The following is a 26271-nucleotide window of genomic DNA, read 5'->3' on the forward strand; positions in this document are numbered from 1 at the left end:
CAAGCTGGCTGCCCACAGGCTTCACTCAGGTCCTTCAGGCTTCCTGTTTGTCACTTAAAGCCTTCATTTTACCAACAGCTTCCTGTTCGAAGGCTTCTTGCGACTGAAATCCTGCAATTTATCCTCAGCGAGACTCCTTTGGTAAAGTCTTTGAAAGCTCTTCCTTTCACTAAGGCTCTGATCCTCACTGGCAGCTGCCTGCATGGGTGATGGGCACCTTGGAAAGCTTCAGGAAGGCTTCCCTGAGATCCTGAAGTCTCACAGGTTGTCTCTAGAAGATGGTGTGTGTGTGTGTGTGTTTACTGACTCCACTGCAGGCAGCTTTTCAATTACATTTGTGGGAAGTATTGTGCTTCCTGCATTAACTTCTCAGGGAGCTCTGAGCCCTCTATTACTTTGGCTTTCAATCATTTTCCTGTAGCTGTTGCTCAAGTGCTATTAGAAATGAATTAGTGGGTTCAAAAGCAAGAGCAGTGCAGATGGCCAGGGCTTCAGGCTGCCATCCTGCCTCTGGAGGTGAATACCATCAGGGACTGAAAAGCTGACAGGGATGGAGAAACCAAGATAACCCGGTGAGGGACTGCCCTCAAAGAGATGCTGCAGAGACAGAGGCTTCTTAGCGGTAAATTTCTCTTCTTATTTATGTTTTCTTGGTCACAGACAGTTAAATATTAGTTTAACTAATTGCAGATGTGATTTCAAGCTCATTACCTACATGGCTGTGCTGAAAGCCCCACCACCGCAGGGAGGGAGCGGCTGAAGGTTTCATTTGCCTCTGCTCACTGCAGAGCAAGGAGTAAATTTCAATAACAATCCATCTCTATTTGCAAACATTCTAAGTGCCCCTTCTAAATGTTATTATTTTCCTGCAGCCTGTGTTTTTATTTATCCCTAATTCTTACTAAAATACTTGCATTAGATGTTTCACTCATAGCCACTTTCTCATTTCCTTGCCACCTACATTAAAGGCTCTGATGCAAACTGCTGGGTGTTTAGACATGATGTACAGGACATGAACTGCCATCTCCACCCTGATAGTGCTGGGTTTCTCTTACCTAAACACATCCACGAGTCTTTAGGTCTGGCTAGGAAGTTGTGTGAGAGCTTTCCATTGGGAATATTGTGCTTTAAAAAGAACAGTTTGTGACCAAAGCAAACTTTTTTTGTTCTTGCTAAAAGCACTGCTGCTGCTATGGTGACTTAAACCCTGTCCTTCGATTGGGTTGATCTGAATCAGTATTTTAATACCTCAAGGTTGTCTCATTCCAGCCTAGCACTGAGCTGAGCTTGTTGAGCTATCAAGAGGCTGCACTCGCGATCTCCCTTGCTCTGTGTGGGCTGGACTCAGGGACAGGACTGAGACCCCAAAATGCTTTGAGCATTGCCTGTAAGGAGGCAGCAAGGAGAGATCCTCTTCATTAGGTTGCTTTCTTTCCTCTTCTGTGAAGTGGAGGTCATGGTACTCTCACAAAATAGGAAAGGATTAAAGCTGGATGCTGATGTTTCCTTTGGTGACTTAGTCCTGCACATCACAGCCATTCTCAAGCTGTAGAGAAGCACATCCAGCTACATAAGCCAAACAAGGGGGAGAAGAAGTTTGGGTTCATTTCCTCTTAGCTCATCCTCTTAGCTATGAAACCAAAAGCTTGCACTGGCTGCAGAACTTGGCTGTGAGGGCACACACATTTCCATGGGACACACATATAGCCAGGGACCATGAGCATGGCAAGCTGCAGGAAGGGCTCAGCCCCAGAAACTGAGACCACCCTTGGGCTTCCCTTTTCCTCTGTGTTATTCCCTTCTCAGGTTAATTAGCTGATTAGCTTGGAGCCAGGGAAGCTAAAAAGAGCAGGAGATAGAGGGTCTCTTTGGGAGTTTAGCTGTTTGCTCTTAATAGTGATTTGGTAATGAGTCTGCAAGCATGTGAAACCTGTGAGGTTGATTGCGGCCTTACTGGGCAGGAATTCAGACCCTTCTGACCTCTAATCTACAGCAGTTACTTAGCCCTCATAGTGTCTGCAAGACAACAGAGATAAACCCCTGTGGGGGTGATTGATTTTAGTGATGTGCCACTGCCTGCAGATCCCCTCTCCAGCCTGTCTGTGTTTCACAGGAGGTGCTGCGCATCCTGCAGTGACCACGAGCATCAGCAGGAGGCACACGTGGGTACCACTTGTGTTCAGGTCCCACCATGGCTTCTCTTTGGAGCTATCGGGAGCAAGGCGTGTTCCACTCACAGAAAGAGAGGCTGCTGGAAACTGCTCGTGTCTGGAAGACAGAGAAGAGGAAGAAGATGTCCATTCTGTGTGTTGTGGGTGAGAACCCCAGGGGGACTGCACAGCGGGTTTAGTTGCAAACTCAGGAAGGTTTCTTGCAGCTCTTGTCTGGCTTGGTCTCTGATGGCTCTTTTCCTCATCTGGGAGAAGAGGTAGGACATTACTGGAATGCTGTACTTTAAATGAAGGAAATCTTTATCCAAAGAGAGGAGCTGTGCCATGGCACTGTAGTATGTCAAGAACTGGCAACAAAAGCATAAGTTCCCTCTTGAATGTTGGACGATCTTTAGCTGACTGGAGAGAGCTGAGGCTTCCATCAATGTCAGGTCATTAATTTTCACCATTTACATCGAATCTGTCATTAGAAGTCAGCAGCAAACCATTCTAACATGACACAGCATTACAGCCTCATTCTGTCTTTGTTGCTTTGATGAGAGTTTTAATAGTACTCAGACACTTCAGGATCTTATTTGATTAGGATCCAAAGTGCAAGTTGTTTGGGGAATTTTCCATCTCCTTTGGTCTATGCTTTTCTAGCTGCTCCGTCACTCCTGAGAAGCAGTTAGCATGGATTTTTTTGGACAAACTTACAGGGGCAGAGACTTTCCTGCCGATGACCTTCTAGACAGTGTAGTCACCTACTGTAGGATTCATTTCTACAGCCTTACCCATCATGTTTGACCTAAATGATGCACTTCAGCTTCCTTAGTCATCAGTGGAGGGCAGGAGAAATATGCCCAAGGGATGATGTAGCCTATAAATAGCATCTAAAACACAAGAGTTACCCCTGGAACAGTCTGTGTCAGCTTTCTGGAGGTATCTAGCTCATATGGGCAATGATATAACAGCCAGAATGATGTACAGTGAGCACCTCCAGATTAACCAAGAGGTGACTGTAAGCGAATTGGAACTGATTTTTGATGGGGTATGTCTGTGTAGGTATCACAGTGGGGTTGTTTTGGACCCCTTTGGGCCAGCAATATAGTATGCAACTCATGTGTCTTATTGCACTAGGATGACCTCTTCCCTTCACATTTGGATCTTGCTGAAGTATTTCTTGTGCCTTGTACAGAGCACAATGGTTTAAAACTCATTGAAATTACTGGGAATCCATCCATAGATTTCAAAGTGCTCTGGGTTAAATCCTGGGGAGCACTTCCCATAGGTAAATACTCAGTGAAGAGACAAGTCAGTAGGAAACCTGCAGTATCTTTCCATACAGCCACAATGCAAATTCAGTGCCCGCGTGTCCCTCTGTACCTGCCTGCTCACACTGAGCTGTTGTGTACTGGGCTAACAATAATACTGTGGGTTGTTTCTGTTGTTTTTCTCCTGTCCCTCATCTTCAGTGAGCACCTGCAGCCCGATGCAGCTGTTTCTGGTGAAGGTCAAGGTAGACCGAGGAGAGCAGTACAAGGAAGCCTACAGGTGGCCTTTAGCAGAGCTGAAGCTGGTAGATGGCAAGACTCTGGATGAGGTAGGATCGATTTTCCTTCTGTGGCAAAGGGCTTAACTGATCTTGGGGGTGGGAGAGATACAGTTATGAAGATAAGATGCCTCTGCCTAGGATGCTGAGGGCTGCCTTCCTCCTGCACCATCCCTCTCTAAGCTAGGAAACAGCACACTGGCCAAATACCTGACCAGGGTGAGCAGTGGGTGGGTGACCACTGCCTGGACACAGCTTCCATCAACAGTGGTTGGCAAACTCCCAGTATTCCTCAGGCAGAGCACCTCCTGGAGCTCTGTGCAGCAGCCCTCAGAGGCTGGAGAGACGGGCTGCAAAGCACTGCTCTTGTCAGGTCTCCAGCATTTGCAGAGCACATTCAGGCCCATCTGTCGATCCCTGTTGACAAAGCTTCTTGACAGACATTTGCATGGGATATTTACAGCTTAAATGGAGACATCTACTGAAAGGAGGATTATAGGGGGGCTGGAGTTAGGGTGAGGCTGTGCTTTTAGGGTGACACAAAGGTTTTGGGGGGGAAAGAAAGCATGGACAAGACACTCTCTTGCTGCCGCTGGGGCTGGCAGAGCATCTTTAAAGTTGGTATAATTAGTTTTGTTACTAATGAGAATGTTCCAGGGACTCTGGCGAAGTGCCTGGGTTTGCACAAGCATAGAAATAAATGAGGAAAAGAACAGCTTTTCACTTCTTCATCCAGGACAAATAAAGTACATCTGCACAGCCTTTCTGGAAGCAAAATCGCAACTGCAGGTGTGCAGGGCATCTTCACACTATGGGTAGAGCTGAACTGATATCTTGTTGTCTTACATCGTCCTGTACACAAAGAAGGACAAGCTTTCATTCTGCCTGGCCTTTCTTCTAGCAGATAAGCCGGGCTACACCAAGTCTTATAAACGGCTTTGGCTCCTCTGGAGTCAGGATTAGAAGATACCTCCAGGATTTGCAGTCCTTTCCCCCCATTTGCCATCCCATAAACTGGTCACACTCTGTCTGGTGTACTTTTGAACCCCCCCTCCAGGGATGCAAATGGAGAACTTGGTTGTCCCAATGCCTAAAGGCTTTTAATGACTCCCAGCCTGCAATCCTGCCCGCATCGTCCCTGTTTGCACCTGTGCCATGGCTGTCCTGTAGGTTAGGCAGCTCCTCTCTTTTGCAGATACATTTTTAGACTGCAGCAACCTCCCCTATTAAGCTTCCTTCTGGCAGGATAAGCAGACTGACCTCCAGGCTCCTCTTCTGTATTCATTTCTCTTTTCCCTTCATCAGGCCTGGAGCCCTCTCCCTTGCCTCTTCCACTCTGAATTTGTCTTTTTTGGAGGCAGGCAGCCAGGATCGTCCATACCATTCCTAAAATATACTTAAAGATATTCCTAAAAGATCTTAGGCAGAAGCTCTTCCCTGTGAGGGTGCTGAGGCGCTGGCACAGGGTGCCCAGAGAAGCTGTGGCTGCCCCATCCCTGGCAGTGTTCAAGGCCAGGTTGGGCACAAGGGCTTGGAGCAAGCTGCTCTAGTGGAAGGTGTCCCTGCCCGTGGCAGGGGTTGGAACTCTGTGAGCTTTAAGGTCCCTTTCAAACCACTCTATGGAAATGGGGTCTACTCACCAGCTGGAGCTGCTGCACAAGGCCCCCAGGCAGAGGAGAGGCTGAAGCAGCAGGCTGTTGACATCCCTCAGGGTCCCACCATGGACACCTTACACAAGGCAAGCTCCCCGGTGCAACCCAGTCAGCACAATCCCTCCCTGTTGGCTTGGCAGGTCCATGGCAATCAAACCAAGAGCTCTCCTCTGTTGCTTAGCAGATAGCATTGACTACAGCCAAACCCCATCTAGTGAGCCAATATTCAGCGCGCACAGCAAGGGCTTGGTCCCTTTGGTTCCCTGGCACCAGCAAAGTACTGACACTGCAAGCCCAGCAGTGCTTAAAGCCTCAGCTCCCTTGACCAAACCAGTATTAATATTTATGAAGCGATTAACAGATGCCTCCCTGCCTTAATAGCTCCTCCTCAGACGTGCTATAAACCACGAGCACATAAATTCCTCCCCAGACATCACTGCTCTGTGGCATTGCAGGGGCTGCTACTGAGCCTGCACAGCAATGCGGGGTGTGATGGATTGCCTCAGGGTGATTGGAAAACAACCTTTAAAGTTCATAGGACTGCGTCCATCCTCATCAATGCTACGTCTGTTATGATGATTAGTATCAATAATTATAAGTGTGACTTTAAAGTTCTCCAAGAGACTAGATGAGGATGTGCTGCAGAGCTGCTGAGATGGTGCAGGGAGGAGTTTCTCTCTGTGGGATGTTCTTCATTCAGCAACCTCCCTTATTACCTCCACCTATGTACCACATATAGTGGCAAAACCAAAGTCTCCTGTGACAGGTTCCCCCCTCCATGAGACTCCATCTTTTGGGCATAGGTAGGTGCAGGAATATTGACATTTATAGAGATGAAAACAACATGGGGAATTCAAAAGATGCTTTTATTCCAGCTCATGCTCCCGTTAGCTCAGGTGACCTTTCCCTGCCGGGAAATGGGGCTGCTGGGAGATGTAATGTGAAGCATTGCAGGAGGATGAAAGTGAAGGTTTCAGGACTGAGCTTGTGGCAGGCTGTTTATGGGATTTTCTGGGTGTCTTGAGTAAAGAGAGGTTTGAGGTTAAGGGTGGATGAGGGTTGCAGAGGGGAATGTCAGCAGAGGAAGGCAGGGTGTATGCTGCGCTTACCCCAAATGCTTAACTCCAGTTGATTGGAGCTTTCTCGTTCAGCACATTGTTATACTGCAGAGCTTATTGCCACAGGATGCTGTAGAAGCCAACACTATGAATAAGTTCAAAAAGCCATTAGAGGAAATTAGGGACAGGAGGTCCTTCAAGGGGTATTAAACACAGGGCTGTAGATACAACCCCTGGCTCATCGAGCTGCCAGGTCATGGGCTGCTGGAGCTGGCAGGGAATCCTGAAGGCAATGTAACTCTGAACTTGCCCTTTGAATCCTTTTCTCCCATGCATCTGCCACTGGCCACTGTCAAGATTCATCAGTGTTCATCCCCACAAGCTGCAGTAAAAGGTGAGGGAGCTGTATAACCTGAAAAGAACTCAGTGTGCTGGATTAGGATACTGGGGCTGGTTGATCACTGGTCTGACCCATTGTGGGTGTCCATGTCCAGGGTCAGAATTGCTGGGCATCCTTATACTGAGTGCTTTTATCATGCCTATGATTATTTGCTCAGTGCCATGAGCACTCTCTAATCCTACCCAGCTGCTCAGTGGTGTCTAATTGTTGTGGCAATGAACTGTTGACATCTAGGCAAGCCTGGATTTTGATCTGCACTTGGATAAGGTTTACAAGTGGACCACCAGCAGCATAGATGAGAAGAAAACCTTTATCAGATGCTTGTGGATGCTGAGCCACCAATACCTGGCTGACTCTATCGCCTTTGTGAATGTCCCCCCCTGTGCAGCAGAAGGTAATTAGTTTCCTTGTCACAGGGTTTGGGGTTTTTTTGCATCATCACTATCATATATGGGAGGTGAATACATTTAATGTGAATGGGGATGATGGGGGAGGCTGAGGTGGGTACCAGTGGGAGGGAAGCCCGAGGATCTATGTTTTGTGTATCTGGAGGCACAGCCACCTGATTTATCCACCCCTTGCCATGGAGAGACAGTGCTAGGTTGGGAAGACAAATAGATGGACAATTTATCTTATCTCCAGAGATGGTATCTGCAGTCTGGAATGGGGAAGGTGAGCAGTAAAGTGTTGGTAATGTCAGGCTGGGGGAGACTGGCTGCCTGCCTGGTGACATTCCCCAGACAAGAAATAGGGATAGAAATGGATGTAAAAATGTATTTTACCCTACAACACATGACCGTCAGTGTATTTGATCAGAAGAAGCCGGTTCATCTCTGAAATTTGTCTCAGCTTTGTATAAGGAACACATCAACATGCCTCAATGCAGAGTCCTAGAGAGGTGAGCAAGTAAAAACACAGTCAGAGCTCAGATTACATTTCAGATGTCCGTTTTGTCCCTCTTACAAAGCTGATCCTCTATCCCACACACATCTTTCTTTGCTTCATGACATAATCTTACTCAAACTGACAGCAAACTGAGACCACTGGATTCGTGTCACTTGGACTCTATGGAGCTAATATTAGCAAGGCTAATAAAATGACATAGATAGAAAGCTTTGGCCATCTCCCCATCTCCTCCTGCCCATGCAGGGAGACGAAGACCCCCAAAAGCCCGGAAGGACCCTGCAGAGGCTGAGAGCCAAGAGGAGCTCGACATGTACCAGGAGATGACACCGAAGGAAGCTGCTGATGTGTTGAAGCTGATGGAGGAGTATGAGCCCCTTGTGAACAACTCTGTGGCCTTTGCAGAGCAGCTGAGCAATGAACTCCATGTGCTGGATGAGGTAAGGGGGGGGACCAAGGGCTGTGACTCAACCAAAAAGCCTTAACCTCATCTGGATAGGAAGGATAAAGGCTGCTGAGTAGGGAAGGAGAGGATGAAAGTGCATGTAAAAAGTGGGGGCGGTGATGAAGAGCAGACAGGGTGGTCTGACAGATAGGGGTGTCTGGAAAGAAAGGAAAAGGTCAGCAATGATCCCTACAGAAGGAAAAGCAGCAATTAGAGAGAAAGAAAAGAGGGGGAAATGAAACAGAGCTGGAAAAGGATAAAAAGCGAAAGCTAAACCGTAGCAGAGAAGGCACACATCATTTTCAGGCTGGAGAGCTTAATTTAACTTATTAGAGTTTCTATATTTTATTGCATTTCTGCAGAGGATAACCTGATTCTTTGAGTGCTGGAGCAAGATAATGGGCTAGCTGCTTTGAGCATTTATCTTAAGCTAATATATCTGCTATTAGGATTTTATGGGCAGGTAACTGAAGAACAAAGGGGTAAAAGGAAGCCAAAGGGAATATCCTAAACCATAGAAGAACCCAAAACCCCCTAAATCCAACCTCCTTTACCTCCAGTATTTGCTGTGTTCCCAATCTGTATTTATATATTAGTTGCTACACTTGGAATCCTAGCAGTTAATCTGGAGAACCAGACTCCTGAGGTCTGCTCCTGCTTGCTCCTGGCAAGTCATACAGACACTTTGCAACTGTTCCCAGCTGTAAAATACTCAATGAGAGCAACTAATGAATCTCTATTAAGTTATTTGAGATGAAAGGCACTGCCGAATACATTATTTTAATGCCCTCTAATGAATAAATGTCACTTATTGCTAATACAGATTAATTAATGAGATGTTTCTATTTCTAAGGTTTAATCTATGATATTAAGTGTTATTAATACCAGCAGGTTAGAGTAGTGTGTGCATATATTCACATGGTTTTCCACACATCCCAGTGATGACACCTTGTCCTCCTCTTCCAACACTAATCACCCTCTGTTAACCCATCCCTTCTGGGGATGGCAAACACTGCACTGGCAGCAAGGAAGCGCTTATCCATTTCAGAGGGAGGGAGAGCACAGCCCCAGCGCCTGGGAGGCCGCGAGCTCTGATTTCCACATTGGTATTCCTGCATCCCTGCAGGATCCCGGCACCCAGGCAGCGCCTGGCAGCTCTGTGCTGCTGGCAGCAGGGCAGCTATTACCCTTTCCCATGCGGTGGTTCTCTGGAGTGCCCTCCCAGTGCCATCGGTGATGCTTTGCTCCAGGCACCCCCCAAGGGTCTGTTCAGCCCTAACAAGACAATCTGAAGGTGCAGCAGCGACAGGCTCATGGCTGTGACTTAGGAATAAAACATGTTAATAAAACATGGAGCTGGGGCCAGGTCCCTGGCGTGCAGCTGGAAAGCAGCAGTCCGGGAGCGGGGCGGTTTGCTCCCTCCCAGCTCCCTCTCACCAGCCTCTGTCGGCCGGTTGGAGCACACTTAGCAGCGCTGGTGCTTTCAGAGATGAGTACCTGTGTGCGCTAGCAAACCCTGCTTCAAATCTGACCCCTGAGCCTGCTGGCAAGTGAACTTCAGCCTGCTCTGGCATCACTGGGCTCCCTGTGAAAGCTGCATCGCTTTGCAGTGTTGTGGTTTCATCTCTATGCTTCAACAGAGATGCTTTGCTGTGTTTGCTGTGACATCAGGCTTTTCTACACAATTCCTTTAACCTTGCCAGGTGCTTTGTGAATCTGCCTGCATCTGAAGCCGCTCCCCACAGTCCTTTCTCCCACACGTTCCTAGGAGTGCACTGTGTTTGTCACAGGATAGTGGAACTGATGCTCTGCAGTGACACCGAGCCTACCTGGTCCAGATACGTGCTGCAGAGTGACTCTTGTGCATCTCACAAGCACCTTAGCACTGCTCCAGCATCTTATCCTCCACCTTCGGAGCTGGAGCTGCAGCTCATCTTTATCCCAACAGCTATGTAGGTAGATCTTGAGGGGTTGTAGGTGTCCAGCATCTACTGTGCTTTCAGCACACTCCTAATTCTGAGCACAGGCTCAGTCCAAGCCACAGTTGAGTTGACAAGGCTTTGCTTCTCTTCCTCTGACCATGTCCCACCAGCGAGCTGAGCATGGGCTGTACTGGGGGGTGCAGACGCTTCTGCTGTTGCTCTTCATTTAAAGAAAAAGGCATCAGATAATTGAAATATCAGAAAAGACAAACTTCTTTAATAGCTTTATTAATGGAGACAAAAATGGCAGTCTGGAAGCCTCCCAGGCCCGTGTCTATTGATTGTGTTCTTTGATGCCTGGCGTGGTTCACAGCCCTTGAAAACCATACAATTAACATTTGGAAGCAGTTAATCTCTAGTGCAGCTTGTCAGCAGCCATTAACACGCTGATCTATCCCCACCACCCGTCAAAGCAAATGCCTGAGACCTCCCTAGGCAAATTGTGCCTTCAGTTCCTGTGTTAGAGACATCTATGTGTGTGTCTCATGCATGATTTCACTGTTTATTAATCCCCTGCCAGAGCAGCTCAGCTGAGTAACACCCTGGCAGCAGTGACGATGCAGGGAGCCATGCTAAACATGCTGTGACAGGCACTTGGCATGGCCATGGTCTGCATCAAAGTGTTGGGGCCAGGCAGGAATGGCCAGTGCCTCAAAGCCAGCATGTTTCCTTACAAGTACTGTGGGATGGATACCCAGGTCCTCAGGGGACTTCACCAGTTGTGGGGATTGAGGTTTGGAGACTCCATGTAGTGCCCACCTAGGGCTTTCCTAGTGGTGCAGAAGCCAGCAGGGCTTGGTACCCTCTCCCAAGCTGCAAAGACTGATTTACACAGCAACTCCACAGTAACCTCATTGCTGGGGCAGATGAAAGCCCCCTGAGTGTTCACCTTGCTCAGGGAAGGGTTTTGTCATGCCACAGCACTTGGAACCTGCAGATGCTTGCTGATGTAGAGTTTAGTCAAGTGCAAAGACATTGACGTTGCAGTGATGCAGGACACTTGATGCAACTATAGCAGCATCTTGCACTTTGTAATGAGAAGATCTCTGCTTTGATTTGGGAGGGTGAACATCAGGGTATTTGCCTCTCAGTGGTGGTGCCCAGTCCCTGCTACAGTGCTGAAGGCCTCTGTTTCTCCATTTCACAGGCAAACCTTAGAGCCATTATCTCTTCTGAGAAGCAGGTGACACAGCTGATGAGCAACATTGATGAGGCACTGGCAGAGGTGGCCAGAGTGGAGGAGACCTTGCAGATCTACGATGAGTTACTGGGAAGTGTGAAACAGCAGATGGACCACATCCATCAGGAAAACTCATTGCTACATCGCATCGTTTCCAACAAGACAAGGCTGATGGATGAGATCCTCTTCCTCACGGTAGGTGGGTTTGCAAAGACATAAACCTTCAGCCTGTTGAATCCATTGGGAAAAGCTCCCAGCGAGCCTCAAACACTCTGAAAACTATTCTCTGTCTGCAAAGGCTGCTGAGCTTCTCTGGCCTAGAAATGAGGGACTTTGTTGTCTTGATAACGTAAGGATGGCCACGCAGCTGGGATGGACTGCAGGTAGACCAGCAGCAGACATGAGATGTGCAGTACCCTCACTGTGGTCCAGGGCTGTAAGAAGGGTCTCTGAAAGTCCTTTTCCTGGGCAAGATTAGCCTCAAATGATGCAATGACAAAGACCTTCCAGATGCAGGTCTGCAACCTTCCGCTTGTGATGCTGCAGCCCACCTTTCACTGTCAGCTTTGGGATCTTCTTCCTGAGAGGCTGCTGCAGCAGCTGCCTTGCACCCAAAGCATTGAGATGCTCCCAGCCTTGGAACTCCAGGCATGTCTGGATTGTGGGGTTTCCTGTGGGAAACAATGGTCACTGAGGGCTTTCCTCCTCCCCTCACTTGGTAGCTTTCAGTTTCTATCTTTGTCCTACGGAAATCCAGCTCTCATTAGCAGATGATCAGTAGTCAATGCAATAGCCAATAATCATTACCCACAAATGGACAAACACTTAACCAGCAGTTAGAGCCTGAGTATGCAAGCTCACCCTTGGGAATGTTGGGTGGATCCTGACGAAAACTGTACATCTGCCATGGGAGAACCATTTGGGGACGTTTGTCCACAGACCTTGTTCCTTCCCTTCCCACTTAATAGGATTTTCCCCATTCCTTTTCTCTCCTCTTTCCCTCCATCCTTGAAGGTAGCTTCACTGTTAGGCCAACGTCTGCCATCAGCTGTGGACTTTGAGCACATCAGCCTGTCTCAGCATCCAGAGAAGCTTTGTTCTGCAGCTCTTAGCCAGAGACACTGGCGCAGGGGACAGCGCAGCCGGTGGAAAGACTCTTGATGAGCTCTGGGAATGTGGGAAAGCAGATTATTTGCAAATATAACATGCCATAAATGCAAGAAGCGTGCTGTAATAGCACAGCTAATCCTCACTTCCACTGCTGACAGTGACCTCGGTGCCATTGACCTTTTCTTTCCTGAGCAGCTCAAGCTGCAGTATCCATCACTTTTGCTTTCTCCTCCCCTCCACTTTGTTGGCAGTAGGACCCCAGAGGTCCCAGAGTTTGGAAACTCAAGCTGATGTTTGCCAGGGCTTCCATGGCCACCACTGCAGTTGTTACTGTGCAGACCTTTGCTTTTGGTGGGGACAGAGCAGCACGGTGATTTGATGGACACATGCAGCCTGGCATCACTCGGCTATTCCAAGCCAGCACCTTCTGGATGGGATAAGAAGCTGACTGTCCTTGTACCTGTTCTCTTCTGGCTTTGTTTTCAGACCCACCTCAACCTCAGCAGGGAGCACTGCGATGCTCTGAGCCAGGCAGACCTTTCCAGCCCCAGCAGGGTGAAAGCCTGCATTGCTGCAGCAGAGGCTTTATCTCTCTGCATGAACACCCAGATCCATCCTGGTGAGTAGAGAGCTGAGATTCCTGTCTGCAGACAGCAGAGCCACTGGCTCATCCACAACCTGTACTGCACACGTAGCACCATTCCCTGCTGTCCAGCCTCTGCAGGGGCCCTCTCCTGAGCTGGAGGGGATGTAGCCAGGAATTAGCTCAAATGCATCCAGGCACTGCAGGCACCTCCCTCGAGACAGGCACTGGCTGGTCCAGTATATGTTAGAGCTGAGGCAAACTTATGGCAAGATCTCTACAATTTCTCTAAATTCCCCATCCAACCTGGCCTTGAGCACTGCCAGGGATGGAGCAGCCACAGCTTTGCTGGGCACCCTATGCCTTGAGCATGGAAAAAAACAATCGTTCATTGTAGTAGCATCCACTGTGAGTGGTGTTGGAGACCTGCTGGTGTACAGGGACTTCATCCTGGCATTAAACCCCATGTATTGAGAAGAGACTGGATGTTTGGCCTTGCCCATGGTTGAACTGATGGATGCTTTGCTTGGCCACAACAGCAAATCTTTTCTCCTCTGTTCGCTTTTGGGCAGTAGTATTTATCCCAGAACTTCCTCCTTGAAGACCTGTCTTATTTGCCAGTGTGCTGAGCGATGTTGGTCTGCAGCCACAACCACTCATGCTGCTCAATACCGTGATGCTCTCTTCTTTTTCCCCTTAAGGTTATCGGAAGCTGCAGTCTGTGGCTGAGCAGCTGATCATGTTTGAAACACTCAAGCAGAACTTTGAGAGCTCTTTCATCAGTCACATTACAAACATCTTCGAGCTCCAGGTGAGCTTCACTCCTCACATGGCAGCTCATAATTCTGGGACAGTTGAATGTTGTGGTGGAATAGCACCAGTGGTGTAGGGGATGAAACATCCCGGAGATGGGACTCCAGGAGCCTCCCCAAAGAGGTTGTTTCACATATTTTCAAGCACTGACACTGGAAAGGGATGTGATGTCAGGGAGCTCTGGGATCTCCAGCCACGGGGATTCTCAGACCTTGACTGGACACATCCCTGAGCAAGCTGCTCCACCAGGACCTGCTTTGAACCTGCTGAGCTCCTGTCTCACCTACATGACTCTGAGTCTGTGGGTGCCAAGTCCCAGCACTGCCAGACCCTGGGCATTCCTCTGGGTGCAGAATTGTTCCCAGGATATGGGACTAAATATGGAGCTCAAAGTGACCACAGATGCTCTGCTTCACCCTTTGAATTTGCTTCTCAAACATATTCAGGACTGTAAATTCAGGGTGATTATAAAGCAAATACTTTACAGAGCTTTTCAAGGCTATGCTCTGTTTCACTCCTACTGCTGTTTCTGTTGCTTCAGGGCAATGCTCAGGTCCCTGCTCTCGCTCAGCCCATAGACAAGCCATCTGCACCAAGCCATGCACTCCACCATGAGGAACTGGTGCCCTACACCCCGCTCATGGCCTGGCTGAGGAACGCAAACCCAGTTCTGTTCTGTGATCTCCCCAAGGTATGGCTGGAATCCTTAACAAATATTTCATACCATCCACAGGGAACAGATTAGTCAAAGTGGGTAATTCATGATGAAATCTTGGTTTCACCTAACCCAGACAACCCACAAGCTTCCAGCAGCTGGCCCTTCTAGGAGAGCGTCAGGCCAACTTGTGCACATGAGGTTGGACCTCTCTGTTCTTGACAGAAAGCAGTCTGGGACTCGGTGGGAGATGTTGTGTTGGAAGGAAAGGTCTGAAATGCTGAAATTTGGTCATTTTGCTTTCATTTGGTCATTTCTCTCCTTCCCAGGTCTATGCCCAGAACCTCAGCAGACTCTACGACCGGGAAATCAAAGCCTTTTTTGAACAAGCCAAAACCTTCTTGTTAGGAAGAAGAAAAGGAAGTGAGTGATTTGTAAATACAACCCTTACACTGCTGAGCAGTGATTTGTTTGCAAGTAGGGAATCATCCCCTATTGCAGGTTTCTCCCCAGGTTTTGTGCTATTAATTTACTTCCTCCTCCATGGACTAGCTCTACAATTGGCAGCGTATGATGAAGCTCACTTTGCTTTACACCAGGCAGTATTTGTGAGAGCACTGGCTCTGTGGGTTACCCAGTTTTGTTTAACTGCTTCTCCAAGCTGTGGCTTTTATCCACCTTCCCTTTGTAGGATTCGGAAATGATGCGATAGCTGTGAAAAATGGGTACATGGGACTGCTTGGCTAATGCCTGGTCCACGTTTCATGCAAGCAGAGCTGGTCACAGACTCCTCATACGCTGTTTCCCTGTAAAGAGATGGCACCAAGTCTGTCCCTGGAGACATGAGTGTATTCATAGCGCTATTTGTGAGAGCAGAATGATTTCATAGTGAGCTGACTGTGGGTCTGTGTTGTCCCAAGGTGATCATTTCAACTGAAATCACTGCATCTGACCTAAAATATTCCAGTCAGGTGTTTCTGAAGATAAAAAGAGAAACTGATCTATCTCCTCTGGAAGTTTTTTATTGCAGAAGTCATATTTTCCTTCAGCAAAACAAAGCACTGTAATGGAAAGTTCCATGCCAGCTTGGAACTACTTGAATGTCAAAAACCAGTTTGCACAGTGTGTTTAGTCTATCATAGCACTCTCCTGACTTCTTCCAGTTCTGCACCTACTTCATCACTGGTGTCTAGACCCTGGAGCCAGAGATTGAAGTCTAGGGAAGCAAGCTGATGGCTGAAGGATCCTGGGGAACGGTTCTGCCTTCCTGCACTTGCAGCAATGATTGTACATCCCTCATCCAGCTAACCCACTGCCTTGATATTCACCCATCCTTTGTCTTCTGGGGTGAAGACCATGCCATTCTGGTGGGATACAAAGGGTGGTTAGAGAGTCCCAGCCATGAGCATCTGGAGAGAGCTATCTGGAATCTCACCAGGCTGCAGGATCAGACCATTGCAGGCAATTTCCACTTCTGTAGCTTTCCAGGGCCATCTACCACAGTTTCAGAGTTGGTCATAAAGGGCAGGGTGAACATGTGGGTGTTTTGCTGTCCTCTCCTCCCTCACCACACAGCTCTTGCATTCAGTGCAGCAGAGAGGTTTGCCTCACCAGATACATTGGGTAAAAGAAATAGTTAAAAGATAACGCTCCTCTCACACCCCCCTCTCTCCACTCCTGGACACAGCTTTTCCTGGGAAAACGTGCTCTTTCTTACTTAAAACTTGGAGCTCCAGATAAGAGGTAATGAACACACTGGCAGCAAGCCTGGGGAATTAGCAGTGGGGAAGCAAGCACCGATATGTGGTTTATAAGATAATGTGATCAAGCAGCATTTCCTGAAGAAGGGTGATTGCTTCTATTTAAACAGAAGGAAATAACAAAGATTACGGGTAGGATAAAGAGGCGCTGGTTCCTATTTGCAAAGTGACTGATGGGCTCCAAGCAAGGGACTTGAATTCTGCTGGGCGATAGGAAATGTTTGTCTCACACAAGTTTGTCTCCTCAGGACAGCTGGGTCTGCTCAGAAAGCTGTTAAAATGGGAGGCATTGCAAGGGGAGAGAAATGCACTTAAAGAGGCCCTTGATGAAAACAGACTTATTGAATAAAGAGAAAGATGGGGTAGGGCACGTGTTGCAGCCAGGTTTGCCTGATCCCCTTTTGTAACTGTTAAACCAGTGGTCTCCTTCCAGTGCTTTGTCTATCTTTAATGCCTATGTGAGCCTCGTGAAATGGGAGTAATTAAAATCCCAGGACAGAATCCAGTGTCCGTGAAATCCATTGCAGCGGTAGGAGGACACCTTGATGGCTACACGCCTGCTGCTGCGCTGCCATAAATCACCCAGAGGTGTCTGCCTCTTGCTGGGTTTTTTCCCCATGGCCATGGGATGAGGTGAGATTAGCTTTGCAGGTGCTGGGATGTGCTGGCACTTTGCTTTGCTCCCTGGGGTGAGCTCCAGGCTTGGTTGGGGATGCTCAGCCCCAAGGCACCTTTCCCAAGGCTTGTGATGATACCAGATGATGTTTGCCTGCCCACCTCTGGGACTCTAAGTACAAAGCAGAAGGGAGAGCATCCCATCTCCTTCTGCATCACCTCCCTTTGGAAGCTGACTTCTTTGTGGCTCAAGGACCTACTGCAGGGTCAGCAGCACCCTGGCAATGCAGGCACATGTCCTTTTGCAGAAGGAGCTGTGCAGCAATGGGCACTGATGTGATCCTGGTCACCCCCAGCTCCTGGGGACCTTCAGAGACTCCAGCTGGAATATCTTCCTGCAGAACGGGCAGTTCTCAGGCTGTTTGTGCAGGTTTGGCTTTGATGAAGTTCTGCGGGAGCCTCATCCAAGGTCTTTCCCCACGTTTGAGCTGCTCTGCGGCTCGTTGGGGTGAGCGGCTGCGTGGATGACAGCCCAGGCTGCGAGGCCACTCGCCTGATAACATCCCTCATCCCTGCTTTGAAATATCCCAGGCTCGCTCTCCCTGCCTCTTTTTTCTCCCAATTACCTTGGCAGTGAGTTCCGAGGGTTGATTCCCTGCCCTCATAAAGGATTATTTATGTCCATTGCTTCTAAATACATCACCTGATGATTTATTACCTTCAGTACGAGGAGTTTCAAAGGCAAACCCCAGGCTATGTTTAATTAATCATGAGCCAATAATTAAGTCTTTTCTCCTCATTTTCCCATTCTCTTTTCCACACTAACATTTATAGGCTCATGGAATTCTTTCCTATTTCCTGGTTTTTGCCACTTCCCAGGATGTGAAATTATCATCACCCAGTGCAGAAAGGTGGGAAAGAGATGATGAAGCAGCTCATTAGTTTTCTCTGTGGTTTTAACAAGGCTGAGGTCGCAAGCAGGGCTTTCTGTCATCCCTCATCCCATTCAGCATGTAGGGCATCTAACAAATCCTTGCCAAAGGTAAAACCCTTTGGAAAGGCAGTAGTGGCTCACATAAGGGTATTTTGGATGTTATGAGGAATGGAGTGCTGGCCTGACTCACCCTGGACCTCTGTAAGGTGAATGATGCCAGTTTTTAGAATGAATTAGAAAATAATCTGGATGTTTCCCCACTGATTTCTTTCAGTGAGTGTAATAGTATTTTTTAATACACATTTCAAAGAAATCTGTCAGCTTTTCCACTTCAGCCAAGCAGCCAGTGAAAACACTATGGAAAAAACCTGGTAATGTTTGAGAAGCGCACTCATTTCCAGGTGAGTGTTTCTCAGTTTAAAAGGCTATTTCTTGAGAAAAGCCAGCCCTCTTCCCTGCCTGGATATTATTGCAGAGCAATTTACCATCAAACCTAAGCAACAAACATTTTTCCTGAAGCTCTTGCAGGCATTGCTGCTGATTTATGCTCTTATCATCTAAGACTTTTAATTCCCCAGTCCTCCAGAGTTAGGACTAAGCAAAGGGCTAAGCATCATAGACAGTGAAAGAAAAAGAACTGATGAAAAAGAGAGAAACAGATGTGAAGGGAGATAAAAAGCCAAGAGCAAAACCTTCTTCCCCCCTATATTTGATTCCAACAGGTAAAGGCCAATTCACGCATAAGATCAGACATAAAAGAGACATTTAAATCTGCTAAAATGATCAAAGGAGATGGAAAGGGCAAAAGGGATGGAGATGTCTCACCACCTACCGATATGCAGGTCTTCAGGAAAGCTTAGAGAAGCCGATGGGAAGCAGGCAGCAGTTCCGATGGAGTCTCCCTGGGAGCAGAGAGGGCCAGGAACACACATCGGACAAAGGAAACATCATCATGGTAAGGAACTGAGGTTTTCTAAAGGGTTCAGTGCTGTAACCTAGTCCTCCCTCCAGTGCTGTGTACCTGGAGCAGTAGCAGAGATGCTCTGTTGATCTGGCTTAGATGTCACATCAGGCAGACATAGACATCTACTCCAGGGTCCTCAGTGTGCTCTCCAAGGGTTTTCTAACATGCTCAATGGTTTCTAAGCAGATACTGGAGCAGGTACTGAGAGAGCTACAACCCCTTTGCACCACAGAGCAGCAGTTCATTGAGAAATTCTTCCAGCTAAGCCATGATGCTACAGACCTGGAGGTAAGTGTGAGGATTGTGTCCTCTCCAGTCCCATTAGCCAGTCCTTCCCTGAGCTTGTCACAGCGGGCAGAGGGGGTGGCTGCCTACCTCTATCAGATACCTGAGCTCTTGTCCTCTCGTGGTGTCAGTAGTGGAGAAGCTTAAGGCTCCTGATCATAGAATCATTTGGGTCAGAAAAACCTGTTCCAATGCTTGATAACTCTTTTGGAGGACAAGTTTTTCATGGTATCCAATCTAAACATCCCTTGGTGCACCCTGAGGCCATCTCTAGTCCCAGTTGAACATGACTGACAGCTCCAGCAAAATCACAGGACCTCTATTATCAAACACAGGAGTCCAATATGAGACAGCAGAACTGAAACCCAGATCTCCAGCTTTCCTCTCTGAGGGAGGGCAGACAAATCATGACTCCCATTCCATTCCTTCTTCCAGACATCTGCCACTAAGGGAGAAAAGAGCACGGCATCTCCTGAGGACCCTCCATGCACCAAGCCCCGGAGCCAGTACGTGGGTGATGAGATAGTCTGGAGTGTCCTGCAGGGACAGCCAGAGGAACTGATGGAGGGATATTTCCTTCTTGACTATCCTGATGTCTGCTAAGTGGCCTCAGATTTGGACCCTGGGCCAGCATCATACCTGGGTACACAGAAAGGCTGAGTAGAGCCTGCTCATCTTGCCTCTCTGCAGCAGCTCTGCTGCAGGGGGATCAGAAAGCGAGGCTTGTGTTTCATGGAAATCATGATCAGTTTTATTTCCTTATTAGCAATGTCATAAAGTGAAAATATACTATGGAATAGAAAACTTATAAAAATAGCAGCATAAAAACACTGGAATTTTTCATTTGGCTGGCAGAACAGGGATATCTCAGTGTCCTCCTGCAAGCAGGGACAGTGGAGAGTTTATGACCCAAGCATCAATAGCCTCCTCTGTGACACAGAAGGCTTCTGATTCTTCCTTTAGCTTTGCCCTTGCCTCTGCAGCTGGCCACAGGGCCAGTGCCCTCTCCATTTAATTGCTTACCTTTTGTTTTCCAGACTGGAAGAACCTACAACCCGGCTGCTGAGCGAGATCTTCAGTTGCCTGGAACCAGAGCTGAGGGGGTTTCTAGATATCTGCAATGAGATTCACCCATTTGGCTGCTTGCAAGTCCTGGTTACCTTGAATGACTCCATCTTTGAGATGTGGGACTCTTCCTCAGCTCTCCCCTCATCCTTCCTCAACACCATCCTGGGCAATATGCTGCTGCTGGCCAAGAACAGCTTCAACAAGTGCATTGTGAGTATCAATAGGAATAAACCCAAGTAGATCAGAATGATGTTTGACCTCCTCCAGAATCTTCCAAACTTCTAACATGACTGAAAGAAATGCACATAACATAACACATAAACCATATGTGAGGCAGGGATCTTGCTCTTTTGGGTTTGGGAGGACTAGAGCCCCATTGCATCACAGACTGTGTCCAAGGGAGGTGGGACAAACCTAAGGACCGTCTGCACCTCATCTTACAAGGGTGCTCAAACCAAAGGGTTTCCCTCATATAGAGTGCCAGGAGGCTGTGAGAGCGAGGGCAGCATGCCAGATGGCTGGAGACAAGCTCTCCATCAGAACTGGCCAAGGAACCTGGCCCCAAGCCCACTGAGGTCAAGGGAAGCCACATGTTGACATCAACTGTGCCTGTGCCAAGACCTGGAGCAGCAAATCTGCTCATAAACCAGCCTGAGAAGTGTGAGAAGGGGCAGTGATGAAAACCTCTGCCCTAGGAGCTGTGGGTGTCTGGATGGGGAGATTGCAGCACTGTGTCTGAGCAAAGACCTACACAGCCTGGGAGATCAGGTACACCAGGTCCAGGAGAGCAGCGTGCACAGCTTCACATCCTGCCTCAAAGAGGCTCATGTGTCTCCCCATAGGGAATACTGTAAATGGAGAAAGTCCAGCCTGTGCCTCTGAAATGAGGCTGGGGCCACACTAGATCTGACAGTGCCATGTCTTGTGTGCTGTTTCCAGGGGACCTTGTGCAAAGAGATTGAGGAGACAAGGGTGCCCAGCAAGCTGAAAGGTGGGATCCTGCCCTCCGTGAGCCGCTTCGAGGAGTTTGTGAGCTTCTCAGAGGAGGTGTTCAGGACAGCTCAGCGGAGAGGGGAGCTGGACAAAGCACACCTCAGGCTGGCCAGCAGTGTCTTCAGCAGCAGTGAGTACACTGGTTTGGCCTGAAAGGGACCTTAAAGCTCATCGAGCTCCAACCCCTGCCACAGGCAGGGACACCTTCCACTAGGGCAGGTTGCTCCAAGCCCCTGTGTCCAACCTGGCCTTGAACACTGCCAGGGATGGGGCAGCCACAGCTTCTCTGGGCACCCTGTGCCAGCGCCTCAGCACCCTCACAGGGAAGAGCTTCTGCCCAAGATCTAATGTATAGCTGCAGCTTCAGGAGCTACCAGCATCAGCTGAGCAGGGTATGTGCAGGCTGCCAGCCTCCTGGGGACCGTATGGAGCTGAAACTGCCTTCACCTGGGAGCAGCAGACACCTTCAGTGTGGCATGCCAGTTGCACGGCATCTGATGCACAAGGATGGTCCCAGCTGTGACAGGGCTGAAGCATGTGCTTAGCTTTGAAACTAATGTCAGCCTCTCCTTTCCCACTATGGAGAAGCTCCTCCCTACAGAACACACTGCTCTTCTTACAAGCTCAGAGGTCTTGGGAGCAGCAGAAGCAGACAAAGAACAACTTCCCTCAAAACTCCTAGGTGTATTGGTAGGAAGAGAAGGGTTGGGAGAGCAAGGCAGGCAGCTGCTCCAGGAGACCTTAGAGCAGCTTCCAGTACCTAAAGGGATCTGACAAGAAAGCTGGAGAGGGGTTTTCTATAAGAGCAAGCAGTGATGGCACAAGGGGGAATGGCTTTAAATTGATAGAGGGGAGATTGAGATTTATTCCTTTCTTTTAAGTCAATAGCCTGTCCTCAGCAAACCTGAAGGTGAACACAGATATGGTGATGATGGAAAATTTCCACCACATTCATTGCTTCCTGTGCCAAAAGATGATCCACTGCCTGGAGGACAAGAAGATAGAAGCCAAACAAAGATATAGCGAGCACATGAAGAAGTATGTCATCACATACCTGGGCCAGCCACTGGAGAAGCTCAGTGTAAGTACAGGGTAAAATGGGTCTCAAAGGGCACTTCCCAAAGTAACTGGTGCCCAGATCACCCTTCCCTAGATCCACTCTGGGATTATGCTAGCTCATTATAACTTGCCCAATGCTCCCACACCTCCTCTGACCACTTAGTGTTGGGTTTCCATCGCAGCCCCAGCAAGAACAGGGCTCAGCAGCATCAGGTGCTGGTACCAGTCCTGCATCCCAGCAGCAGCATAAGGACTTGCTCAGGCCCCACTCCCAGTTGCGTGCCTGCATCTGGTAGTTTCCTCTCTCACAGCTGCCTGGGCTAATCAGTCTAATACAGTTTCACACTTCCCAAGAGGCTGCTTTGTTAGCGGAGCTCAGAGCATCTGGCTTTGCTAACTCAAACAGACATCCCCTTCTTCCTAGGGATGATGGGTACTCCCAAGACCCCTCCTTGCTCCCCTCCTTCTCTCTTCTCACCAGCACAAGATGTCTCAGAGACTGAGATCAGCTTGAATTATTTATAGGGCCTGTTACTTTCAATTTGTTTCCAAGGCTTTGCTGTCAAACATCTTGTAGGTTCGACTGGAAGATCAGCTCTGTGTCTCATGCTACCTGCAGCCCTGCTATGCTAATGGCTTCAAATTCTTCCTCTGCGAGGGAAAGTAGCATTTCATTGCTCACAACAAAGGAAAGCAAGCAACATACAAGGATACTTGGATTGTATACAAGTACAATACAAGTACAGCCTTCCAATACTTAAAGCTCGCACAGGGTGCCCAGAGAAGCTGTGGCTGCCCCATCCCTGGCAGTGCTCAAGGCCAGGTTGGACAAGGCTTGGAGCAACCTGCTCTAGCAGAAGGTGTCCCTGCCTGCAGTAGGGGGCTGGAACTGGATGAGTTTTAAGGTTCCTTCCAAGCCAAACTAGAAGCTTACTGAGGTGCCCAGCAGAACGAGACAGCCATCAGAAAACATAAGAAGGAAGGTTCCAGATGGATAGAAGGCAGGAATGACTGGAAGGATAATAGAGCACTGAAACAGCCTGCCCAGAGAGGATGCACAGTCTCTATCCTCAAAGGTTTTTAAAACCTACCTTGAGAAGTGCCCCCAGGTATCCACCTTTGAATCCAGTGTTGAAGCTGCTTTGAGCAGGAGGTTGCGCTAGAGACCTCCTGTAGCCCCTTCCAGCCTGACAGAGTCTGTGCCCGAAAAGCTCACGCAGGAAGATGTTTGTCAGCATTGAGCTTCCCCCGGAGCTGCACTGCTCCTGGCACTCTCCTGAAAGCTAGCTGAGGTCCGTATCCCTAGGGATTGGCATAGCCTTGAGCTCTCAAGCAGCAGCCATCCCTGGGGTGTGATGTGCTCCTCGCTGCAGAACAGCCTGTCCTGCTTTCACACAATATCCTGGCGGAACAAAGAGAAACTGAGTTTTGCTTTAGACTTCAGCAGACTCTGGAATTCCCCAGCTCCACGTCTGGCCCCAAGCGCTTTGTAGTGAGCAAAGCTCTGTGAAGCACAAAGGAACACATGTGATTTTCCCAGCAGTCCCATTGCTCCATGGTGCTGCAACCCTTAGAGATGCTGCTTGCTGAGCAGGGAGGGAAGAGAACTGGTGAAGTTCCCTATGCCCTGCTTTCCTGGAGGGCAAACAACCTCCAATGCCTCATTTCCACTTAATTAGACATGGGAAGGGAACTGAAACGGATTTCAGCCCCGATGCAGGAGTCCACCTTAGGGCAGCTCACCACTGAATGTCTCCTTATCTTTCCAGAACTTCTTTGAAGGGGTGAAAGCCCGTGTGGCTCAAGGGGTGAAGGAAGAAGAGGTCAGCTTCCAACTGGCCTACAGCAAGCAGGAACTGAGGAAGGTCATTGACAAATACCCTGGCAAGGAAGTGAAAAGAGCCCTTGAGACCCTCTACAGGAAAATCCACAAGGATCTCTCCCCTGAGGAAAACCTTTTGCCGGTAACTGGAGTGTGGTCTATGTGTGATGCTGTGATGTTTGGGGGTTGATGACCCCAACGCATTTATAGCTGTCACAGGGTGATGAAGGGAGCTGATGGTCTGGTTTTTCCTAGGTGGTGTGGCACGCTATGGAGCAGGAGCTCATACATCAGTACCAAGAGTTTGAGGAACTCATCCAGCGCTGTTACTCAGGGTCAGGGATTGCCATGGACTTCACCGTGGAGGACTTGCTGAGCTACTTCAGCTCCATCACTCTGTCCAGCATGTAGAGGGAGCCCTTGTTCGCAGCTACACCTTTAAGGACCTAAGCACAAAACCCTTCCCAAACTGAAGGGTGATATACGGGGCTCCCACCCTGAGCTTAACACCAGGATGCCTCTGACTTGTCATTCTTAGGCTCAATCTCCCTTGGGGATGTGGAGATCTCAAACCCAAACCGCAGCTTCCCAACTCCAAGAAATCATCATGCAGTTAGCAAAGGAACATACCAAACCTCAGATTACTGCCAAAGCAAGTGCCAGCACTGCACCTCGTCAGCAGAGCACCTCTCACTGCAGCTGAACACTGAAAAGCATCTTCTCTCCAGGAACTCTCCCCTTTCTATCTGCGCTTTGGTTTCACAGCAAACCTGTAATAAAACAGGAGGTTTACAACACACTAAGACACCCATATGCATGTAGTGTTACTATATCCAGCTATCAGAACACACACCATTGCTCCATTAGCTCTTCATCAGAGACAGATGGAAGTTCAGAGTTATGAATATAAGAAGGTTTATTGTTTTTAGTTAAGAAAGGGTTTATTTGCATATAAACTTTAGCAAATGCTTCAGTTCTAGAGATCCAAAGTGGTCTCTCAGGGAGCTGCCCCTTCTTACCTCATTTTCTGCTGATGCATCTATGGCAACATCACAGTTTAGAATCATAGAATAGTCAGGGTTGGAAAGGACCTTAAGATCATCCAGTTCCAGCCCCCTGCCATGGGGGGGGACACCTCACGCTAAACCATGTCACCCAAGGCTCTGTCCAGCCTGGCCTTGAACAGTGCCAGGGATGGAGTATTCACAACTTCCCTGGGCAACCCATTCCAGTGCCTCACCACCCTCACAGTAAAGAACTTCTTCCTTATATCCAATCTAAACTTCCCCTGTTTAAGTTTTAACCCATTACCTCTTGTCCTGTCACTGCAGTCCCTAATGAAGAGTCCCTCCCCAGCATCCTTATAGGTCCCCTTCAGATACTGGAAGGCTCCTATGAGGTCTCCAAGCAGCCTTCTCTTCTCGAGGCCGAACAGCCCCAACTTGCTCAGCTTGCTAATATATTTTTCTTCTTTAAAACACAGCTTCTTACCTTGTGATGACAGGCATGGGGCTAATGCTGCCCATTGTAACCTTCTCTCTAAAACCCCCGAAGATCCTAAACTCTGGTTCAGTACAAAATACCAAACAGGTCCATAATGGTGACACCAGGTTAAGGACCAGAATATCAGCCTACAAACTGATGTCCAGACCTTCAGGGCCATTGGCCAGGTAGAGGCACATCTAGGCCTAGACTAGAGAGCAACACCCCTACCCCAAATCTCAGGCAAGGAGTGAAAGCCCCCAGGAAGGGCTTAAATATGCTCCAGGACCCATGGATGTGGGTTGGAGCCTCCAGGTGAGGCTGGTCGGGGCTATTAGGGCCAGTTAGTGCCCTCAAAGCCCTGTTAGATGTGAATTGTCCTGTTACACCTGTGGGAAGAACTTTGGGAGTGTTAGCAAAGAAAAGGTATTAGTGTTTTTCCCAAGAAAATGAGTTTTGGGAGGCCCACCTTCTGCCATCCCCAATGTGTGGCTGTTGAACCCCTTGATCTGGAGTGGGCAGGGCAGAAGGAATCACCTCCTGCATATCTTGCAATGAACTACTCGCTCCTCCAAAGCCGACTGTGCAGACAGCTTGAGGGCTTCCAAAACTCCATTTGATTTTTGACAGATTTGGGTTTTGTAGAAGAAGGAAAATAAAATCTGTAACTCAGGCACAGGTCAGGGAGCCCCTTTGGATGTGTCTGCTTGCAGGGGTCCGAAAAGGTGCCCAAAGCTGTGCGCATCACCCTGAGGCTGCTTTTCTATTGCTCATTGCTGCATACTGGCTGTTAGCTCAGTACCTAC

General features: G+C 48.6%; 1 protein-coding gene across 2 annotated transcripts; it reads left to right on the plus strand.

The window, feature by feature from the left end:
* On the plus strand, positions 1 to 24397 carry LOC134175036 (exocyst complex component 1-like). 2 transcript variants are annotated; one of them, XM_062640466.1, is made up of 18 exons: positions 1 to 141; positions 2114 to 2315; positions 3626 to 3753; positions 7047 to 7206; positions 7962 to 8155; positions 11290 to 11517; positions 12919 to 13051; positions 13717 to 13826; positions 14370 to 14519; positions 14813 to 14906; positions 18635 to 18747; positions 18940 to 19044; positions 19477 to 19547; positions 20079 to 20319; positions 21049 to 21232; positions 21984 to 22183; positions 23931 to 24125; positions 24239 to 24397. In XM_062640466.1, the coding sequence occupies exons 2-18, from the start codon at positions 2192 to 2194 to the stop codon at positions 24392 to 24394; spliced, it is 2586 nt and encodes an 861-aa protein (XP_062496450.1). In that variant the 5' UTR covers positions 1 to 141; positions 2114 to 2191; the 3' UTR covers positions 24395 to 24397. The 2 variants fall into 2 exon arrangements, with proteins under 2 accessions (XP_062496450.1, XP_062496451.1); XM_062640467.1 differs by having other exon boundaries at positions 18943 to 19044.
* The last annotated feature ends 1874 nt before the right edge of the window (positions 24398 to 26271 follow it).

This window comes from Pezoporus occidentalis, unplaced genomic scaffold (genome assembly GCF_034315485.1).
Source record: "Pezoporus occidentalis ecotype Australia unplaced genomic scaffold, CSIRO_AGI_Poc_V1 ctg65, whole genome shotgun sequence".
NCBI lineage: Eukaryota > Metazoa > Chordata > Aves > Psittaciformes > Psittacidae > Pezoporus > Pezoporus occidentalis.